The sequence below is a fragment of the Camarhynchus parvulus genome, chromosome 2, assembly GCF_901933205.1.
Source record: "Camarhynchus parvulus chromosome 2, STF_HiC, whole genome shotgun sequence".
NCBI lineage: Eukaryota > Metazoa > Chordata > Aves > Passeriformes > Thraupidae > Camarhynchus > Camarhynchus parvulus.
This window is the reverse complement of record NC_044572.1, coordinates 3,354,178-3,372,813: the sequence shown is the minus strand read 5'-3', so window position 1 is coordinate 3,372,813 and position 18,636 is coordinate 3,354,178. Positions and strand designations below refer to the sequence as shown.

General features: G+C 40.4%; 1 protein-coding gene across 5 annotated transcripts in view; it reads left to right on the top strand.

Annotated features, from left to right (window-relative positions):
- The window catches only part of ADCYAP1R1 (ADCYAP receptor type I), a 147,357-nt gene extending 130,207 nt beyond the window's left edge, over positions 1 to 17,150 (top strand). For 2 of the 5 annotated variants that reach the window (XM_030943055.1, XM_030943054.1), the window contains 4 exons: positions 7,575 to 7,658; positions 12,899 to 13,028; positions 13,600 to 13,641; positions 16,752 to 17,150. In XM_030943055.1, the coding sequence (XP_030798915.1) occupies positions 7,575 to 7,658; positions 12,899 to 13,028; positions 13,600 to 13,641; positions 16,752 to 16,961 (466 nt within the window). In that variant the 3' untranslated portion in view covers positions 16,962 to 17,150. The remainder of the gene's footprint in view (positions 1 to 7,574; positions 7,659 to 12,898; positions 13,029 to 13,599; positions 13,642 to 16,751) is intronic. The other 3 variants (XM_030943056.1, XM_030943058.1, XM_030943057.1) reach the window with 3 other exon arrangements.
- The last annotated feature ends 1,486 nt before the right edge of the window (positions 17,151 to 18,636 follow it).

The following is an 18,636-nucleotide window of genomic DNA, read 5'->3' as shown; positions in this document are numbered from 1 at the left end:
TTTAAATGGATATATAGACAGACAAAATGATACAATGGTGATTTTTGTAGTTGATGAACTCATGAGGTTTTGAAACCTGCCTGGGTTTCACTTGTAAGAATTCTCTAATGATGACTTAAAATTTCTCCTTGGCTCCATGATCTATGGCAGCCTTAAAGAACAAAGTTCTTTGTCCAGAACCTGCATGCTAAAATAGCAAAGCACAGACTTTTTCCCCCCGTCTTTCACAAGAGCAAGCCATGAACTGGAAAAGAGCAATTTTGCATTAGCAGAGAAGCCACTAAAAGATGCTTCTTCTCTTGAAAGCTCTAGGAGGTGTGCAGGTTAGTGAGGGAGAGAATAATGCCAGCTTTTATCCAACACTGCAATTCTCTTTATAGAAATTATTTTATATATATATATTTTTTTTAAGAAAACACAGCAAAGCTTGCTGCACTCCCAACAGTTCTATCAAGGGTTGGATTAGCCCTAACAGCCCTGTTTCCACAGAGTTTGAGGCACCAAAAAAGGGCTAAATAGTGTTTTATGAGTTCCCACTGAAATGTTAACATCATGTATCTGGAAATTTCAGATATAAACACTTTTCAAAGACAGCACCAAAGCCATCATGGCTTGATTGCCATAACTGGTGTGGAACAGAGCTCAGAACACCCAGGTGCTCAAGCCAGAGGGATTTATACATAAGTGCTTGCATCTGTAGGGTGCCTGTGTAAATTTAGGATTTTGCCCACGCATGTGCTGTCTGAAACATTTTAGATATCTAAAATTGTTCCAGCCTTGCTGCTTAAAAGGCCACAAATACTTTAGCAATGTGCACAATATAAAGCTTCATATTGTAAAGGGAGAGTGGCTGCACTTCACTAAATTTGCTGTAACCTTGTACATTTTGCCACACACTGGAGCTTCCTGATTAGCAAAAATGAGGTAGCTTTCAGGAAGAAAATGCAGAACGGATCTCAAATGTGCTTCTGAAGTCACTTCACTTGGTCAGAGTGAAAAATCTAATTATTTTGATGTGTATTGATACGCTTCAGTTGTCATGGAGATCAGGAGGATAGGGAACGTCCAGTGCCCAAGGCCACTCAGCTTTTTGAATTAGCCACGGATTTGGGTGCAGGATCTTTTGTCACAGCAGCTTGCTTAGATCATGGGAAAAAGAATGGGTTTGGAGGATCAGAAAAAATTTCAGAAGTTTGAAATTGAGCGTTTGTGGTATTTTTGGGGTCCCCAGGATGAAGGAGAAATTGAGAATCTGACTCCATGTTCTTAGAAGGCTAATTTATTATTTTATGTACTTATATTAAAGAAAGCTATACTAAACTAAACTAAAGAGAAAGGATACCGAAGGTTTAACAAGATACTAAAGAAAAACTCGTGACCTCTTCCAGACTCCCAACACAGCTGGCTGTGTCATTAAGTAAAAACAATTTACATGTTGGATAAACAATCTCCAAGCACGTTCCAAAGCAGCAAAACACAGGAGAAGCAATAAGATATTGTTTTCATTTTTCTCTGAGGCTTCTCGGCCTTCCAGGAGAAGAAATCCTGGTGAAGGGATTTTTCCAGAAAATATGACAGTGACAGGCATTAAGTTGGAAATATCCAAAGCAGACCATTCTGGCTGTTTGTCCTTCTCCTCATGCATTGCTCATGTCTAAGTTTGCTGGTTTGATTGCACTGCTAAACTGAAAGGGATAGATCTGAATTTTTCTTTGTCTCCAAATCAGTTTGCACCTCTGATCCTTTGAATCAGTTACTTAATTTACAGGTGAAGGTGGAGCTGAGGCAACTGGTCATGCAGCAGTTAATGTGAGACTGCAGGAAATGGGGAATAATTCTGACATCTCTGATCCTGACCCAAGGCTCAATGCCCACCAGTAATCATGGTCTTCCACTTAGTTTTTCCCACCATTCACACTTTTGCCTCTATCATATGAGGACAACAGGAATTTACTTTCCCCTCAGTGTCTCTGTTTCTCCTTGCCATAGATTTATTGTGTCTCACTTCAGCAGCTGGCATTGTTTCACATCCAGTGGGATTAGTTTTAGATCTGGAGAATTTTTAGAATGTACTCCAGGCAAGTACACAGCCTGAGGTAGGGAGGGGACAAGGAAGATGGTGCTGTCCCAATGCAGAAGGCTTTTTGATCCGGAAAGACAAATTTCTTGTGAGGATCTTGTGACTAACTCTGTGTGTCAAAGGAACTGTGTGGTGCAAAGCAGACAGTCAGTTTTCTAAGAACAAACTCTGCCTGCCTTGGAGAGTAAAAGAACATCCTCAAAGGGCACCAGGCTATAGAGGCTTAAGACAGAATGAAGTCTCAGTGAAGGTTGTTGAAACAAATGCAAACTACCTCAAGATAGGACCAATCCAAAGCCATGTGTAAGGTTCATATCACGGTCTTAGTGCTGCCTAAGAATCCTCAGCTCCTGTATCATTACTGAGGGATTTCCAAGCTGTAATTCCTCTTTATATTTCCAATGAAAACATTGGAGTTGTTCAGATGATTAAGTGAGTGCAAGCCCAGGTTTTTTTAGCAAAGGCAGTGCTCTCTTTTTTCACGAAGGAGAGTTGCAGAGATGGATTGTACCGTGAATCTGCAGGGATATTGTAGAATGTGTAAGGCAGGTGAGTCAAAACAGTGTCACTGAAGCTTCAGAGCTGCAAATTATATAAACCCAGTGTAGTTGCACTGATGCTGAGCTCCAGCTGACAGGAACCAAAACCTGTCTGTAATGCTTGAAAATCCACTTCTTGTATCAGCCTGGGACAATAAACACTCTGTGGGCTTTGCTCATTTGATTTCTTTCAAGGCCAATGAGCTAAATCCCATTCTCAGACATTTATGCCTGGATTTTGATATTCACATTCTTCCTTTGAAACAGTAAAGTATTCAAAATGTTAATTTATGTAAGAATCTCATTTGGCATGGTGCATTTTTCTCATGGAACATCCTATTGTCTGCTGCACCTCCGTCAGAATTATTCCACAGTGCACAACTTGGATCTGTGCTCTGCACTCAGAGACAATAACCCAGCCTGGGAGAACAGGAGCTCCAGAATTAATACAGGGCAAGAATCAGGACACAGAACCTTGAGGCTACAGTTGTTTTTGTTGGAAGAATTCTGCCCTCTGCTACCAGCTTTATTCTCTAGAGCGCGGGCAAATATTAAGCTTAATCTCTTCATTATTTAACTCCAAGTATAGCAATGGTGTTCTCCTTCTTTTTATGTCCGCTCTGTAGAAGTTAGAAAAGGCAAGACTGAGCACTGTAGATAGGATTTATGGCTCTCTTTGACCATTCTGTTTCACCTTCAAGCTTCAGGTCTACTCAAGGGTCAGATTTACTAAAGTTCCAGTCCAAATTCATATTTGTTAAACATTTGGTTTTAACCACAGCATTAATCTGCAAGCAGTCATTCAGCTTCAGCTTCTTATTTTGGTGGCATTAGCCAGGAAAAGTAGAACTCTAGGTAACAAGACTAAGAGTTTGGGATTTGTTTTCCATTAAAGGCTAGAGACACAGTTTCCTTTTTTTTTTTTAATTTTTTCCCCATGAAGAGCACAATATTTGTTGTACTTTTAGCAAGACAGCAGGGGATCTACCTGGTTTAATAAACAATCCTGCTGGGCCCCTTCCACAGTCAGTAGAGACCTACCCAGTCCAGAGAAGAAAATCCTTTAGTACAGCCTATTTCACTTTAACCAACAAGTTTAAAATAGGTCAGATAAATCTCACTTTATGGCCTGTTTCTCACCAGTGACTGCCAAGCTGGCACAGGGTGACAAGAAAAAAGGCACACAACTAAAAATTAGGGCAGACACAACTAAAAGACAACTTTTCTGAGGAGCGCCTGGGCTTACTCTGTGTCTGGATGAGAGGGTGAATGAAAGGCTCTGCCTGCACTGTGGGTCAGAGCTGCAGCCACTGCAGTGGGAGGGAATTGTAGGATCAGTTTATTGCTCACAGAACAAGTTCTGTTTTCCAGACTGCTCCATCTGATCTGTAAGGGCGTGGGGTTTGTAAATGTAGTTGGTGTTTCAAAGGGAAACAAGTGAAGCTTCAGGGAATCCTCAGCTCCTGAGCAGCAAGGAGAAGATGTCTCCCAGCCTAGAGAAGTATCAGCTGAGGGGAAGAGGGTGTGTGATATAAATTATATATATTAGACAGACCTACTTTTCAATTTTCTCCTCTCTCTCCCATACAAACTCTCTGCTTCCACTTTGGTTAACTTTCTACTGTATTTTCAATTCTTTATTTCATTGATTTGTTTCTGCATTCCTTCTCCTGCCAATCCTACTCATGGTGAGGTTACACAGAATTACTCGAGCAGGGTGCATAAAGATTCTCCAGGAAGAGCAGTTTTAATTTGCATGAATCTAGGTCTACCTTTACTGCATTTCCCAAAGGATTCCCCTTCAGCACATTCAGAGACAAGGCACAAACCTCATCATTCCCTTTGTGTTGGTAGCGACCTAAATTCAGAACCCTGACCATTTTCATGATGGATGTACTTGGACAATGCAGCATAACCTCCTTCCCCTGGATCAGCATGCTCGTTTCCCTCCTCTTAAGCACCTCTGAGACATCTAGAACCGAATTACAACTCCTTTTGCCTCCGATTTGTGTTCTCTCTCATTTGCATCGAGATGTCCAGGTGTTGGGTGGCCTTCAGCCACATCATCCATGGCTCATTTCACCCCGGGAGTGTTTAACTTTTTCTTTCCCCTTCCACCCTAGCACCCTCCCTCTTCCTCCCAGATGCAGCTGCAGTCCCTGCCCAGGACACTTGCGGTGAGACTCAGCTTGTTTGCCTTTAGCTGTCTAAAGTCTCGTGCTCGATCTGAGCAGTCCAGTTGTCGTCTATGGTCACTCGGGGACACCAGGGCACCTCCGTCAGACAGAGCATCCCCTGTGCCTTAGATGTCTCTGTCACACAGGCCAGCTCAGCCTGGAAGTCCCTGCTCTTTCCCTGAGTGAGTTCAAGGTGACAGTTCAGTTTGGAATCTGTCTTTGGCACGTAGAGTTAGATGTGACCGACTCCGTTTCTCTGTGTGCCTACAGAGGTCTGAGGATCCTGCCCGGATTCGTGCAGTGTTTTCATAGCCATGCTCTCATTTTAATTCATTTTTCTTATATTTGTCTATTTTTTTCCTCCTTCATGTTTTTTTTCGTGGTTCCTGCCTCCTCTGCCTCTTCTCTCTTTCTCCCTTTCCTTCCACCAATGTCTCTACTTCGAAAATAAATAAAGTTTGCAAAATAAAAGGGGAGGGAGAAAGGAAAGAAAATGTCTATATATTCTGTACTCTAAAGATCTGGGACATTTTACACCATCTAAAATCAGAGAGGTGACTCTATCAAAATTAGAAATGGCAGAAAACAAGTGCTAAAAGCACTAAAATATTAAGGTTTTCCTAGGAAGTACTAGCATTGTTTTCCATCACAAACCTGTGTGTCAATGTCTCCTCACTGGGTATGGAGCAGCAGTTCATCCATAGATAATATTTTCAAAATCAAGTCTGGTTTTTTCAATAATTCTAGTAAATACCAAGTGCTGTCACATTAGATCTCTTCACCAGGAAAACCTATAAAAAATCAATCCCTGTCAAATGAAATAGGACATAAGCAGTAAAGGAAACATGGATGGGAATTTATTTCTAGGTTGCCATGGCAACATTAAGTATATCATCGAAGACCACAAACCTCTACAACAACCCATGGCTAAGACTTTTCAAAGTGATTATTGATTTTTTAGATGTTTCCTTTTCAGGTTCTGTACCTTAATATGCCTCACAAGTGCTTCTTTTCAACACAGGCTGAGCAGCCCTCTTGTGGTAAAAATTGGTCTGAGAAATGTGTTTCAGATCAAGTGATCAAAACAATGAGTGGCACTCAAAATCCATAGTCACTTCTGAAAGCCTCAGTCACAATAAAATGGAACCATCCCTTAAACCTCCTTGCTCATTTTTGATCAGTCTAAGTGGACAATTAATGCCCAACTCAGCCCTGTGAAAAGCAGGTGGTGCAAAAATCTAGCACAGAAATTCTAGTACAAAAGGAGCAGTCATTTTCATGTTTACTTCCTCAGCGACATCCAAAAAATGAAATTCATTTTATGAGTTGAAACACGGTGACTATATCCATTTGCTGGGTGAGTCCATGCCCCAAGACTGTGTTCTTTCCAGCTCTTATACTGTAATATTTAATAACAACACAGTTATCAGGCTTTAATTATCCAAAAGGAAGCAAAACATAACCCCAGAAATGGGGATTTACTTAAAGGAGTTAAAAGTAGGGGGAAATGTATGTTTTCAATTCATCCTGGTTTAGAGTTCAGATTATAAATTCCATGAGTTGTGAACACAAATATTAGACTGTGTAACAGAAACAGAGTTGGGTTTGTTTGAACAAACTTAAATGTTTGCCTTGAAGGCAATTTCTTTAAAAATAAACTTTTATTATCCTTTATATTAATGGAGATTTATCCTTTATTATCCTTTATGTTAATGGAAACTTGGTCAGGGTACTCAGTGGTTTTTGGTGATCGTCCCATCCTACAGTGGACATCTAAAACAGGTCAGATGCACCAGGCCAATAAATATGTATTTCTCTCTCAACTGTTTATTCTGATGATTCTCAGGGTCCTGAGGATGTCCATTTTGCTTACACATCTGTACTGTAAACATCCAGCCTCTCCTGAGGTGAATCCCACCAAAACAACCTCGTGTTGAAAACAAAATAAAAATTCTCCCCTTGAAAGTTGACAAGAAATCACTCTTTTAAATTTTCATGTTTTTCATCCCAGATATAAAATCTCTTATGGGATCCCTCCAAATGCCTCCATGTTTCAGATTACCCTTCTGATTGGTTGACCTAAATGAGCCTCTCCTGGCTGGTTGGAAAGGAACTATTTTGTTCTCTGTTCCTAGAATCCAACATGCAGGGATCAAGGTCCTGCTCCACAGTGTATGAGCCTGCTGCTTTGATGAGCACACTGTCTTAAAAAAACAAATGGTATCTCCAAAATTACCAGCCAGACATTCAGATTCCATACTGAGCTCCCTCCCCATCACCAAGGAAGATGGAAAAACAGCTTTGGTGTCCTTACTAGAACCTTTTGTTAAAAACAAGGGATCCACACTACAACAAAAATGAGGATTAGACCTTAGATTGATCCCCATCCTACAAGTTTCTGTTACTCTCTGATTGTTCTCCATGAGCATGCAGTCAACTCTCATTTAATCTATTGTTCTGTGACCCCCTGTACAAAACCAGACCACGCAGGTCCTGTGTATTTTGGATGCGTTAGCGCTGCCCCCCTGCCCTCAGGGTGTTTGAGTTCTGGTTTGTCCGTGAATCAGCACATCACAACGGCCAGCAACAGCCAGTGCACTTCGATTTTTATTTAATTTTTTAATTTCTGCTTCAGTCAAGCAGCTGGTTCGTGCTGTGAGTCCATCCTGTCGTGTCTGCTTTCCATCTTTGTGACGTGTCTCATGAAATGTGTTGAAAGTGACCTACCTTGGCCTGTTCACGATATGCTGAAAAAAATGCTAATCTTGTCATATTTAGCAGCTGCGTTCAGAAATGCTACTGTAAGCCTAAGAGGGCTAACCAGCACTCTTGCAAGATGTCAGAACTATCAACCATTACCCTGTAAGTGTACGCACTCCTGTGACATTACTGTGTGTGTATGACGCATGTTGCAGTTAAATGAGTGGATGAGAGCAGAGGGGAAGTAACCAGAGAGCAAAGCCTTCATTTAGTTCTTGTTGCATGTAGAATATTTTTCTTTGTTCTTGTTCTGTGCTTTTGCCGATGCGCCACGATCGAGGGTTTTAAGGTTGTTTTAATTTTTTTCTTTTTTATTTAAATTTTTTTGTAATTATGGCTGATGCTATTGATGGTTTTGGGTAGTGTCTGTACAGAATTAATAGCTGTTCTTTATTGTACAGCAAAGAGGTGAGCACCTTCATACTGAGAGAAAATGTTTCATCTGAAAAGTTTCCTAGAATAAACTGGGTGAGGTTGAGTCAATCAGACCCTCAGTGGGCATAAAACATCATTTGTCCATTGAACGGAGTGAAGTTAACTTAATAAAAACCCAGAGGTGAGGAAAGGCTAAAGCTGACCTCACATCAGAATGAATTGTGTACATCAGAAGTTATAGAATCATAGAATCACTGAGTTGGAAAAGACCTCCAAGATCATCAAGTTCAGTCCAATATTGTCAAATATCATCAATATAGATTGAGGCATCAAATACAGAGTGAGGCATCCAGAAGGGTGAATAAAAGCCATTCAGCCAAGAGTTGTGTGAATTAATCACTATCCCATCTGACCCCTTGCTCCTTGCACAAGAAGCCCACAGGTTTTCACAGATTCATGGAACCATTAAGGTTGGAAAAGAGCTCCAAGGTCATCCTCTCTTTTTGTTTAGATGAGGTGCAATTTCAGACATCTATAATGTGTTTTCTGATGATGTGTCTCCTGAATTTCACAACAGTTTTGTAAGTGTGAATCAACATTCTCTGAGGTGTCCTGACACACAGACCCCCAACTCCAGGATTTTGTTAAAGAATATTTAGTAGTTATCTTCAACACCATTAAGGAAAAAAGATTGGTTTGTGACTTAACTGCATATATGGTAATGTTTTTTAGTAAGAAAAAAAAAGTAAATTTTCTGTGTGATTTCATATATCTTTGAGGTAATTAAGAAATAGAACAATGAAGATGCTGAAAAACATTCAGTCAGCAGACTGGAACCGTGCAAAAGCAGATAGAAATAGAGAAGACAAAAAGGAGCAGCTCCATCTTCTCCACAGAGAGCAGCTGAAGACTAAGAACAGTTAGGTAAAACTAGGAGTTCGGTTTAGGAGGAGATAGTTTGAAATATAATGTTCACTGCCTAATGGACATCCTGATGCAGCACAGACATCCTGTTGGGCCTTTGCAGAGAACCAAATTTTACATTAAATGCAATGTTTCTGAAAGATGGGAGACGAATAACTCTCTGAGGTGAAATCCTCTACATAGTCAAGGGCAAGAAGAGTTCAGCCTAAACAGGAGGTATTTAAACCGATGGGTTTTTGTGTCTGTTGAAATATGAAAGTCTTGGTAAGCTTCTGTTTTTCAAGTCCTAGGTCTGAAAATGTGGTTTATGCATGGGAAAATAAAAAATCTGGAATCATTCAGGAGTTACCTCAGGTGTTTTGGAAGTGATGCTGCAGACCTAATTAAATTTTGGAAAAGATCTGTCAGGAAGGTTACTGAGGTTCCTGAAAGTCACGTTAATATGTTCAGCATTTTGTGATAAAACAGATCCTTCAGTTTATTAAACATGAGCTGTGTTGAGCATTTCATTATAATGACATCCTGTGCCTTCATGGTTTGCTCTTTATCCTTCAACTTGAAATACTGGCACGATTCTTTTTTGCACAGATTTATCACAGGGGTGATGAATGAACCTTTGGCCAGAGAAATTGGGTTCCTCTAATCTAAACCTCACAAACCTACAGGGCTGAAATTTTTTGTGACAAACTCAGTCCAGGGTCCCTTTGAGGTCAATGAATAGATTTAGGATGTGATAAGAATTTCCTTAGGGGCAGAGGATTTGTCCTTTTGTGTCAGTGATTCTTGCTGTTCATTGACAATAAAGGGAATTTAAGTCTGCATTGAATTTAACTAAAAATAGATGCCATCATTGCAGATATGTCACAGCATTAAGTTAATCAATATATACATAAATAGATGTACTCAATAGCCACAGGGATTACAACAGGAGTCACCAGTTGTTAAAAAGACATCTGTAGCACACAAGAGTTATGTTTTAAAAGTGTCTTTTCTCTGCATTGACTTTAGAGACAATTTTAAAATAATTTCATTATCAATATCTATGCAGTGTGTGTCCAAACCTTGGTGAGGTGAATGTTGCTTTCAGGACTACACACCTTGGTATCTTCATTGCAGAAGTTCATATTTGATCAAAGTATTTCACTTAGGACAGCTTTTAAAATGGGCAATTTCCCTTACTTTAGAGAGGCAGGACTAAATGGCAAAACAGCAATATGATCTTCCTTCAAAGTCTATGGTTTGGAGATTTTTGTTTCTTTTTTGATTTTTTCTTTCAAAAAGGTTCAGAGGTTGAGACTTCAGCAGTCTCCTCAATAAATGTGGATGTGCAATGGAAAATAAAAGCATGATTCTTTCAAATGCTGGTCAAATTAGACAACATTCTTATTTACAGTTTCTTTTAGCATAAAGTTCTAATTTCATTATTCCATAGAGGAGAGAGGGAGAACAGAGGACACCATTATTTGTTTGTACTAACACTTAATGGAAAGTCCACATTCATAGCCATGCTACTGGAGAAAGTCTCATATTTGAAGTGATTTTAAGGAAAATAACAGCTGAAAAACAGAATGTCAGCCTCAAGAAAAAATATATTCAAATTGCTTCTTTTTTTTTGTTTTTTAAGTAACCTTAAGACTTTCCTCTCCCTGTGAGAATGTGAACAAGGCTTTTGCTAGACCTTCTGGAGAACATTATCTTCCAAGCAGCCCGTTGAACAATTATTGTCCTCAGAACTTCTAGATCCACCCCCTCCAAGTTTCTTGCCTGTCTGAAAGAGTGGGGGAAGAAAAGAGGATTAATATCTTTGGCTGTTACACACCTGAGAATTCCACTGTAAACTTTAAGATTTTCGTTCCCTGTTGCACAGAAGCTTACACATCTCACAGGACATATTTTAAGTCCTCTCTCTTCCCAGTGTTCATGAAAAAAAGCAATTTATTATCATCCATATAGCCATTAATGTCTCTCAAGGTTTTTCTTATCATTAAAATCTTCTTTTCCTCTTTATTGATCTTAATAATCTATAAACTTCTGAATATGTTAGTTAATGCATTTTCTTCCTCACTTTTACGACAATATTGAAGACAACACCTCAAATAATTTGATGATGGCATTATATTTCCAGATCCTACAAACTAATTGTGTGATTAATCAGGTAGGATTAATGCCAGAAAACTGACAATAAAAAAAGACTTCCTCTGCATCTTCCCCTGAATTATTTCCCAAGGGTGCAGTGAGACAGAACATATTAATAAACAATTCTATTCTGACTTTTAGATCAAAACAACATTTATCCTTTTGTTGTTGTTGTCATTAAGTCTGAATAGAAATTATAGAAGATACGGAGAGATGATATTTTTTGTCCAGTTTATTACCTTTAACTTGTTTGTTTGTTTGTTTTTTTAATTCCATGACTACTCTAGGACACATATTCTTTACATCCCTTCTTTTACAGAGGTAACATTATTCATTAGTCTCTTCCTTATTAGAAACAGAAGTTTCTGTTCCTTTTTATTAATCTGATTGTATATCCTTAGAGAAAAAGGAGTAGAAAGGACTCCAAAAGCTCTTTTACACTGGCTCACTCCTGTATAAGTTACTTTTTTAGAGATCATCAGAGCTGGGCACTTCAAATGCTCTTCATCACCCTCTTCCCAGATTGTTCCTCTCTTTTCAAAAGATTTTGGCCAATGTCTAATTTTATAACCCACAAGAAGAGTTTTCTCTGCTTTGTGGAGTCTTCCACCAAGACCTGAGGTTTGGTGTCCATCAGATTTCTGGCTCAGGTGTGTTCAGTGCAGTCTCCAGGTAAGAGTTGGGATGGATTTATCCCCATTGGGGCCCAAAGTCTGACTGAGACACCAGCACTGCACTCATGTCCCATTCCCAGATCACTGCTGGAGGTAATTGTGCTCACAAAATTCTTGAAAGTGTGTTAATTAAATCTGCTAAAACAAACACATCATTTTGGGTTATCACTGAGCATGAATTAGCAAATTCAAACCTGCCTGCAATGTACCAAATAGATAAAAGCAGAGAGGACATTTGAGTTTGAACAAATATGCAGCTCTTTGAAAAATCTTTACAGCTTTTTGTCTTCCTTTTTCCTCCATCTGCCTTCTTCACTTACCTGAACATAACCAATGATATTCTTCCCCTCTGAAAATGTCCTGGAGGTTTTTTTGGTCACTTTGTTTGTAATAACGCACTTGCCTTATTTTCAGAACATTTGCTTTCTCTTTTCTCTTTTTTTTTTGCTGCTCAATCAGACAGTGGCACTCAACAAAACATGCCAGTCTTTGCTGGCCCCTGATTTGGGGGAATTTCGCCAGTTAAGTGCCCACATGTAAAATATTCATTTCCAACCCTTTGGTTTATATCAGCTGAGCTTAATTTCCCTCTGAAACCTCTTTATTCTGAAGCAGTGAAGTAGTTATACAGTAGAATTGCACTTAGGTTTCCAACAGTAGAAACTGAGACCAAAATCAAACCTTCAGGAATAGTTGTGACTACAAGAACATGCAGGGGGGTTAAGTTTTATTTGTGGCTGTTGGTTTTTTAGCTTTATTTGTGTGGTTATTTTGAAATTTTTTTTTGCTGTGCAGAAACATATTCACACACACACACAGAAATCAACAAAAAGTGATTTAAAACTCCACTGGGATTAAGCAATTGGGTGAGAGGTTTATAATTGTACCACAGTAGCAGTCTGAATTCCTTAGTGAGGTTCCCCTCATTTTTTGGCATGGTAGGAGAAAATTCCTGCTTATAATAATGCAAATAAAAATAGCAACAGTGAGAATTAAGCATAATTAATGTGCCATTACTGTAACAGTGTGAAGAAGGGGGAGCAAACTGCAGTGTGTGTGCAAACAGTCTTTGGGAACAAATAGGAATGTTGCATATTTGTTTGTATAATTACGCGGTGTACGTATTTCCCAAAAGTCTGTCAGCAAAATATTTTCTGTGCTTTCTTCTTTAATTAAAGTGCAGGTTGCTAATTGCAAGGCTGCATTAAAGTTTCTTTCCCTCTGTTGTGACAGGAGACTGGCTCGCTCCACCCTGCTGCTGATCCCCCTGTTCGGAATTCACTACACGGTGTTTGCCTTTTCTCCTGAGAATGTCAGTAAGAGGGAGAGGCTGGTGTTTGAATTGGGACTGGGATCCTTCCAGGTGATTATGCACTGAATTCAGCTTTCCTTAGAACCAAACCTCTGTTCTTTATAACTACTTTGCATGCACAGCTCTCAGTGTGTCTCTACTCATTTATGTGTAGGTTTTGTATACCAGGATTTTGGGCTTGTTTGTTTGCTTGTTGTGGTTTTTTTAAGTCCAGCTATTTTCTATTGAATGCTTTATTAAAACAATACTATATTACATTAATACTATATTACAACTATACTAAAGAGATACTAAAAGATACTAAAGAAAAATCCGTGGCTGTCTGAGACAGCCAGGACACAGCTTTGACCCAATTGGCCAAGGAAACAAAACAATCCTCAGCAGAATCCAATTGACAAATCCCTTCAGGTAAACAATCTTCCTAACACATTCCACATGTGCAAAAACAACAGGAGCAGCAAATAAAGATAAGAATTGTTTTCTCTTCTTCTCTCTGTGCTTCTCCAGGAAAAACCCTGGGAGAGAGAATTATGTCTCTCTCTGTTCAAAGAATGTGAATACCACAATTTTCTGTCATTCTTTCAGTATTGAAATTATTTTTTTTTCTCTCCCATTTCCCTAGGGGTTTGTTGTTGCGGTTCTCTACTGCTTCTTGAATGGGGAGGTAAGATTTTTAATATTAAATGTCCTTCACTTGTCATCCACATCCCATTTTCTTGTGGGAGTAACTGCTGTTCCAACTGTCCATTCTAACTGTCATCTACCATAATCCCTGATACTTTAGTCTGAATCTCACAATTCTCAGAAAAAAAAATTAAAAAAGAAAGAAAAAAGGATTTGTGATATCTTTATCAAACCATTGGCCTTACCAGAGATGATGGCTCAGATTAAGGCTTCCTGACAGCTAGGATATGGAAAGGTCTCACTTGAAATGTCATCCCAGGTAGAGAATTTTGCACTGGTTTTATTGAATTTTGCCCTGTTCTTGCCTGCCCACTCTCCCAGCCTGTTCAGATCTCTCCAAGAGGTCTGACATGTCTCTGTCCCCACCCAGTTTGGAGCCATCAGCCGAACTGGTGATGGTGCTTTCAATCTGAGGTTCATCAGAAGATGGTGAGGGCCTGGCACAGGTGCCTAGAGTAGCTGAGGCTTCCCATCCCTGGAAGTGTCCAAAGCCAGGTTGGACGGGGCTTGGAGCACTCTGGAGTATTGTATTTGCTGGGAAATGTCCTGACAAAGGCAGGAATGAGATGAATCTGACTCCATGTTCTCAGAAGGCTAATTTATTATTTTATAATACTATATTATATTAAAGAATACTATACTAACGAATACAGAAAGGATACAGACAGAATGCTAAATAGATAATAATGAAAACTTGTGACTGTTTCCAGAGTCCCGACACAGCTTGGCCCTGATTGGCCAATGAGTGAAAGCAACTTACAGCAGAATCCAATAAAACAACCACCTGTGGGTAAACAATCTGCAAACCCATTCCAGACAAGCAAAACACAGGAGAAGCAAATGAGATAAGAATTGTTTTCCTTTTCTCCGAGGCTTCTCAGCTTCCCAGGAGAAAAGTCCTGGGCAAAGGGATTTTTTTCAGAGAATGTGAATGCCACACTGGGGTAGAGGAAGGTGTCCCTGCATGTAGCTGGGGGTGGAAGGAGATGACCATTAAGGTCTCTTCCAACCCAAACCATTCCATGCTCTGTGTGGAACAGTGTGGGGTCCAATATCAATACCTGGAGGACACCATTAGTGATAAGGTGCCAGGCTAAATAAAAACATTGTCCACCTCTCAGTGTGGTCTCCTTCCCCTCTTGCAGATCATCCACCCACCCTAAATCTTTTCAGCTTTCCTAGGAAAAGGCTGAGGAGAACAGTGTCAAACCCTTCACTGAAGGCTGTTTTCTTGGGCACCACCCAGCTGGTGCCCACTTCTCTCCTGAGCCCTGCCACCTTCACCCCTTCACACACACAGCCCAAGGGTGTCAGGTGCCCAGAGCCACCCTCCAGATACCACCTGGGTGCCTTGCAAGCCTCACACTCCTCTCAGCACGTGGCAACTTCTGCCGGCCACATCTGTGGTTTCCTCTGGTTCTCCTGGTCGAATCTGCATTTCCCTGCCTGTTTATCTGACTAAATAGCTGAGGTAATTGTTTTCTGAATTTCTGGAAAAGGGTTCCCTGCTCAGTGTTTCCTTAAGAGGAGCATGGAGCATCTAGAGTTGACCCATTCTCTCCTCCACTGCTACACATCTCTTGTGCAGCCAACAGTTGGAGTATTTTCCTAAAATCACCTTCTTTTCTTTTCAAGGAGGATGACTGCAGGCATAGCCTGGCATTGCTGATCTCTGGTAAAAAGAGAGCTTTTTCAAACTCCTTAATTCAAGTGACTCTTTCTCAGATAAACCACAACAATCTCCAAGCTCATCAAACAAACTTATGGGTTGTCTTTGCTCATGGGCATAGTCAAGATCTCCTGAAGGCCCTTGGAAGGAGTGTGGGATGGTTCTTAGCCAAACCAACACAACGAGGTTAATTAAAGCCATTTTCCCCTCTCAAGATATCAGAAAATGATAATTAGAGGATGTCTTGTGCCTCCACTAATTTCCTACAGCAAGAAAATGTTTGGAATATCACACTCTTCCAGATTCAAATGCTATTCCCTTTTTACAGAGAAAATATAACTCCATTCCCTATCTAATTTTTAAATATCTATGTTTTAGATAACGTTAAACAAAATAGGAATTTGTAGGTCTTAGAAGGAGAATGTAAGCTTTCCAGTTGGATTTTTCCTCCCTGTAGTTTTCGTCCATACAGTTGAAGCTCTTATTTGGCATTTTGACTTATCCATTTTGACAATATTAATCCAGGGAAATCCAGCAATGTCTGTTACAGACAAGACAAGCATCTTTGACACAGCAGCTCATTGGAGATTGGAAAAATATATTGGGAAAACATCTCTACATGTTTCGTTGTTCTTACACTGTTTCGTTCAGAAGTACTATACAGGAAAGAGTAATCAAGTAAATGTTGGCCCAAGCTACTACAACCTCTCTTATATTAAATCTTTACTACTTTATATATTTATACACTTGTGCACACCCCAGCAGTGCCAGCAAACTGGTAATGAGTGAAAAGTAGAAAAGCTGTGGGATTATTTACTTATTGCCTAATTGAACTTCTGGTCTTGGGTTGTTTTACTCTTGGTGATTTACTGTGGATGCCAATTAAAAAATAGCCTCTCAAGAAATGGAAGGTGGCACAGATGTGCATTAATCCCAGAGCTGCTCTGCTTGGAGAGGATCTTAAAGCAAGGGGCAAAATGTTGTGTAAATATTCATCCATTAATGGCAGGTGAGAGAAGCTGCCTCTGTGGACAGGGTGTTTCACTATTATCCTGTACTTTTTGATTGCTGGTTTCTTTGTCTCCTTGCTGTATCTTTGGTACTGGCCAATGATGAAAACAGGCTATTTTTTCCTCCAGGTGGTGTTGATCAGGTCTTCCATGCACCTCTGGCCTGATCCTAAATTATCTGAAGTCACTTACAGAACCTGGTCTGGGCTGTAGCTCCCCACTACGTGCCCAGACCTCTTCCAGCCATGGAAAAGTAATTTCAGATTTTGCTGAACTGAGGAGTTTAATAATAAATAACGGTTTACTAAACCTTAAAACCAGTTCTGTCGAATTGTGGGCTTTTTTTCTAATCTTGATAATTTGTCAGCATGTCCTCGAGCGGCTAAGTACATAAAAAATGACCTTTTGAAGTTTCTCCCTAAAGGTGCAATCAGAAATAAAGAGAAAATGGAGGAGCTGGAAAGTCAACCGGTATTTTGCTGTGGATTTCAAACATCGCCATCCTTCTCTAGCGAGCAGCGGAGTGAACGGGGGGACACAACTCTCCATTCTGAGCAAGAGCAGCTCTCAGATTCGGATGTCCAGCATAAATGCAGAGAACCTGGCGACATGAGCAGCTGAGGAGAGCAAAGCAACCAACGAGCAAACCAAAAACCATCCCTTGAAAAAGAAAAAAAATGAAATAATAGTTTTGGTGGTGGTGCAGGTCTCGCTCCTTTCCTTTCCTTTCCTTTCCTTTCCTTTCCTTTCCTTTCCTTTCCTTTCCTTTCCTTTCCTTTCCTTTCCTTTCCTTTCCTTTCCTTTCCTTTCCTTTCCTTTCCTTTCCTTTCCTTTCCTTTCCTTTCCTTTCCTTTCCTTTTCCTTTCCTTTCCTTTCCTTTCCTTTCCTTTCCTTTCCTTTCCTTTCCTTTCCTTTCCTTTCCTTTCCTTTCCTTTCCTTTCCTTTTTCCTTTTTCCATTTTCCTTTCTTTCTCCTCTCCTTTTTCCTTTCTTTTCCTTTTTCCTTTCCTTTTTCCTTTCCTTTTTCCTTTCCTTTTTCCTTTCCTTTTTCCTTTCCTTCTTCCTTTCCTTTTTCCTTTCCTCTCTCTCCTTTCCTTTTTCCTCTCCTCTCCTCTCCTCTCCTCTCCTCTCCTCTCCTCTCCTCTCCTCTCCTCTCCTCTCCTCTCCTCTCCTCTCCTCTCCTCTCCTCTCCTCTCCTGAGGTGAAAAAACAAAGGAAATGTGTAAATATCTCTTTTTAACAGTCACTGTAAATACCCAGCTGTACTCAAGGCCATTAATGGAGAATGTTTAAAAGACAAACAAGAGGCCAAACCCACCCACTCAACTATTCCCATTTCAGAGCATCTGCGAGTAATCCGTGTCCGTCCAAAGTAACAAGTGATTGCTGTGCAGTTGTGATCCTTGGCTGCCAAACTGATCCTACTCTGTGAATGGAGTCATTTTCCCACTTGGTTTCCATTTTGGGTTGGATTTGCCTATTTTTTGTTTTTCCCTAGTCCAACATGTCTTAGCCTGTCCCTGTCTTTTGGCACGTGAATTTCTGCAGTGTTTCTCTTTGGAGTCTTAGGATGGAGCTAATGTGCATGGGTCAATCAATCCAGCTTGATTCAGGAGGATCTCCAGAAAATTGAGTTCCTGGCTGGATGCAGACATCCCCAATGGATTTAGAGGAACAGCTGTGCCAACACTAAACTGCACATCAGTGCAGGAACTTCAGGCAAGAGCAGTGGGATCTGCTGTGCTTTCCATACCCAGGGACACTCCCAGCAATGCTTTCTGTTCTAGCTAAGCTGTGAATTTTCTAAAAGGGCCATGCAGTTGAGATATAGCTCTATTTTTGGCATCGATTGATAGATTGATCATTTGGACTCTTTGTATCACAAATAACTGTCCCTCCCCTCCCACCTTCAGAGCAAGAGGCAGTTCCAGGGTGGCCTTTCCCTCCGGATGACCTTGAACCCTCTGCTCCAGTGGCCACACGTGGCATGGGTGGCTTGGGGGGCAGTGCTGTCACAGAGTGCCGTGCCTTTGCAACCTGGTTGACTTCTGATTGCTGACTCTTCCCTGCCAGAGCAAAGAGGCACGAGAAGGACCTGGTGGGATCACCCTGGAAGGTAAATAAAAAAAAAAAATCACCTGCATTTGGTGAGGAAAAAAACCCAACTAAACTGAACACTAGGATGGCACGGAAGGAAAGGATAAAGACTTTGGATGACTTCCCACACCTGGCAGTTCTCTCTCTCTCTTGGGATATTCTGTTTGTTTCACCACCAATGGTCTTACTGCTTTTCTTGG